This window comes from Morone saxatilis, unplaced genomic scaffold (assembly GCF_004916995.1).
Source record: "Morone saxatilis isolate NCDOM2014 unplaced genomic scaffold, NCSU_SB_2.0 Contig2, whole genome shotgun sequence".
Lineage (NCBI taxonomy): Eukaryota > Metazoa > Chordata > Actinopteri > Moronidae > Morone > Morone saxatilis.
Window position 1 is genome coordinate 5936207 of NW_023339762.1, and position 3754 is coordinate 5939960.

General features: G+C 41.8%; 1 protein-coding gene across 1 annotated transcript in view; it reads right to left on the bottom strand.

Annotated features, from left to right (window-relative positions):
- Nucleotides 1-1023: 1023 nt before the first annotated feature.
- The window catches only part of LOC118330332 (serine/threonine-protein kinase pim-2-like), a 4314-nt gene continuing 1583 nt past the window's right edge, over nt 1024-3754 (bottom strand). The window contains exons 2-8 of the mRNA XM_035664822.1: nt 3559-3678; nt 2497-2591; nt 2347-2394; nt 1904-2119; nt 1627-1804; nt 1334-1510; nt 1024-1231 (exon numbers count right to left, since the gene is read on the bottom strand). Of these exons, the coding sequence (XP_035520715.1) occupies nt 1140-1231; nt 1334-1510; nt 1627-1804; nt 1904-2119; nt 2347-2394; nt 2497-2591; nt 3559-3678 (926 nt within the window). The 3' untranslated portion in view covers nt 1024-1139. The remainder of the gene's footprint in view (nt 1232-1333; nt 1511-1626; nt 1805-1903; nt 2120-2346; nt 2395-2496; nt 2592-3558; nt 3679-3754) is intronic.

Consider the following 3754-nt stretch of genomic DNA (forward strand, 5'->3'; position numbering starts at 1 on the left):
CATGGCACACAGGCCTCAGGTGTGTCCAATTTGCCGACGACCCTCTGCTATGCCCACTTAAAGTACCTGCACAGAAAGACAACAGTCAAGGTGGAGTTGGTCGTCACACTAATTATATTATCTAATTCTTATTTTTACTCCTATTATTACTACACTAACTAGCCTTTAAAACAGTCTCAGTCTGCCACTCTGCATTCCACTGCACATACTGTATGAGCATGTGACAAATAAAGCCTTGGAACATGAATTTTGCATTTGTATTACTCTGTTCTTTATCTTGTAAATGTGTGGTAGACCACACATTTACAAGATAAATGTGAAATTGAAATTGATGCTGTTTAATAAAACAGCATCAATTTCAATTGACTAGCCTTACAATGACCTTTAGATGATACATTCTTGTCATTTTAGTTTCATGTCTAAGTTTTGATGTATCCCAACAACACAAAGTATTTGCAAATAGTCTTTCTGGGTCCCATGTATCACATGAATTGTAGTTCCTCTTGTGGCCACTAGGTTACTGCACAGCCTAGCACTAAATATATGGGGAGTTAGGGAGTGTCCTGCTGCTACTTAAAGATACACTATCAAGAACACCTGGGCAATCTCATTCAATCCAATACAGCGGTCTCTCTTTAAAACAATAATATGCAGAAATAAACTATTGTATCAAGTTTTTATTAATTAGATTATATTAGATTATTATAAATATATAGCTATAGATACATTGATTTTCTGATTAGTCCCATTTTTACAATATTAGTATTTACAATACAAGGCCCCTTAAGATCCGAACCCAGCCCAAGCTCTCTAAGAAGACGAGGAAAAACTCCAGGGACAAGGAGAAACCTTGGAAGAGGCAATTCAAAGAGAGATCCCCTCTCCACGGACGGCTGGGTGTTTGAAGCAGTAGTGATGTCAAAGAACACTGACACAGCGACAGTGACTGAGTTGAAGCCGGCGGCCCATATAACATTATCAGCTGCTGGCTTCGACGTGGACACTGTGGCCATTCAGCCTCAGTTCTACTGCTTCAAAGTAGGATGCAGTTAGAGCCAGACATTGGAACCACAGCAGCATTAATCATGGAGGAAGGGGAGCTGGAGGTCCATCTGTGGTCCAGAGAGGTCCAGTCTGGATCATATCACCCAGGAGTGGTGTTTAAGTGTCTCCAGGGTAGGCCGGTCCTCTGGGCGCTTCTCCAGACAGCTCAAAATAAAATCCTGGCAGTCTGGATGTTAAAAAAAAAAAAAAAAACAGGAATCACATTTTAATACAAACACTGTGGTGTATGTGTGCTTAATTCCACTGTATGTAGGTGTTTATGACTTACCATAAGAAAGACCATGTCTGTTTTCTGGGTCCTCGTTGATAATGTCGAAGCTGTTTGAGAAGGGGAGACATCCATGCAACATCCCAAACAGCACTACACCGAGCTCCCAAACAGTAGTGGGTTCGGCCCTGTAGCTCTGGCAGAGGAACCATTCGGGGCTGGTGTAGTCGAAGGTTCCTACAATACACAAATCACACAGATACAAAGTTTAATGGTGAGGGACGAAGGTAGAGGCCTGAGACAGTAAAGGTTGGTTTGGATTCTAGAGCAGGACTTTAAGAAAGACAACCTACCTTGTTTTGTAGTGTACACTTCTTCTGACAGAAATGTGCCACAGCCAAAGTCAATAATTCGGACTTGTGGGACATCAGAGCCGGTTTCAATCAGAATGTTGTTCAGCTTGATGTCCCTGTGGAACACACCACTGGACTGGACTTCAATCAGAGCATCCACCATCTGTTTGGTTATGGTCTGAGGGAGAGAGAAAGAGATATGAAGACTGTGTGAGATAGTGGGCGTGGACACACAAACAGGAAAAACACAAAAATACATATGGTATTAGCTACTCACTTTAGCCTCATTCTCCTGCAGGTGGGACCCTCTAGTTTCCATAAAGTCTATGAGGTCCATGCAGGGTACTGGTCTCTCCAGAATGAGGATCAGCTCGTGGTTCAGATCGTACCAGTCCAGTAGGGCCACGGCTGCACTGGTCCCTGCAGCTGCTGATTGGACTTTCAGCAGCAGTGCCACCTCCAGAGGGACCTTGCACATTCTGCCATCCAGAAGCTTTATACAAAGAGTGAAAAAGGAAAAAAGACAAATAATAAAACCTTCACGTATACATACATCCAAAAGTAGACAATATTCTGACTGTTAGATAGTATGAGGTACAATAGGGACATGTGCACATTCCCTTTAGTCAGTATGAAGAGTTAACTGTCAAGAAATGTTACTCAAATTATTTGAATAACTTAGATACTTGTCGGCATTCGGATGAAGAGCAAATCACTAACCATTGGTGTGCGCTTAATGCCAAACTCGGCAATACGTTTTATGGCAACCTACAGGACAGAAACACAGACATTTGATTAGCTTATACTATGTACAGATACATGAATCATAGATTGTGCGTGTGTGCTGTATGGCAAGTGTATGAGTCTTACTGGCAGACTATCGACTCTGCGGTAGCCAGCAAAGACCGATCCGAAGCCTCCTTCACCCAGCAGTTCTCCCTCCTCGTACTTTCCTTTAAAGGCAGCTGCAAAAACAAAATATAAACACAAACAATTTGATTATACTTGATCACAACTTTCACTGACTGCACTTATAAACTCCTAATAATAACTTTTATTTATTTAAAATTGAATCCTACTCCAATATAAATCCAAAATTCAAGGCTGAACCTCAAAAGAAAATGATCCTACACTTCCCAAAGTGCAACTTACTACCATCGTTTATTAGACTTCCATCCTCATAAATGACCATTTCTTTTAAATCCTATTGATCAGGGTTATTTGCTCAGACTTTGGTCAGTATACATTATACAATAGTCTTCACAGGCTGAATAGGACTCCTCGTGAAGAGTAAACTCAAGTATTTCTATCCCATCTTACCACTGCTATCACGGTAGGCAGGGTTTGTTGACGAGGAGGTGCCAGGTTTGTCATTGAAGGAAGCCTGAGTGGTGGCATGGTAGCTGGGGCCGTCAGAAGGACTGAGGCTCTTTCTGCTCCTCTTCCTGGGTCCCTCTGTCTCCTCGGACTTCCTCTTTCTGTTCATCATCCATTGAAGTTCAGCACTGAAGCTGATGATGCTGGACGTGGATGTCCTAGCATCCTCAGTGGACGATTCAGCTGGATTCAGAATGTGAGGAGTTAATAGCTTATCAGACTGTGCACATTGGTATTTCAACTAATAAGAAACATTTATCTGTGGACAATTCAGATGTGTTAACATACTTTGATGATTTCTATGCTCTGTTGACTTAACTGAGAATAAAGTTTGAGGATTTAACTTAACTTGCTCATACTCAATATAGGCTTTGGTGAATGGGTTGAATTTAAATACCCTGAGGTTTTACTTCTACTACCTAATAAAATATACACAGATATAATCAATCTTTTATTTCTGTCTCATCTAAACTGTGCTGTCAGTGTACACTGAGGTAGCGTCACTGGATGAATGTCCACTAAATTCCTGGCTATAGCTCTTGGAGGGACTTTGACTTGTCCTCCTCCTCTTGCTGGCTCTCTCAAGACTCTTGTCAGAGTTTCTTCTGAAGGTCGTCTTTCTTCCATCTAAACTGCAGCCTCCCACTGCATAGATGATGGGGTCAGTGCGGCGTCCTGCAAGTACACAAAAAGATCATGTTGTTGGCTGCATGTAATTATAGGGTATATTTCTGCAATTTCCCAGCTTGGG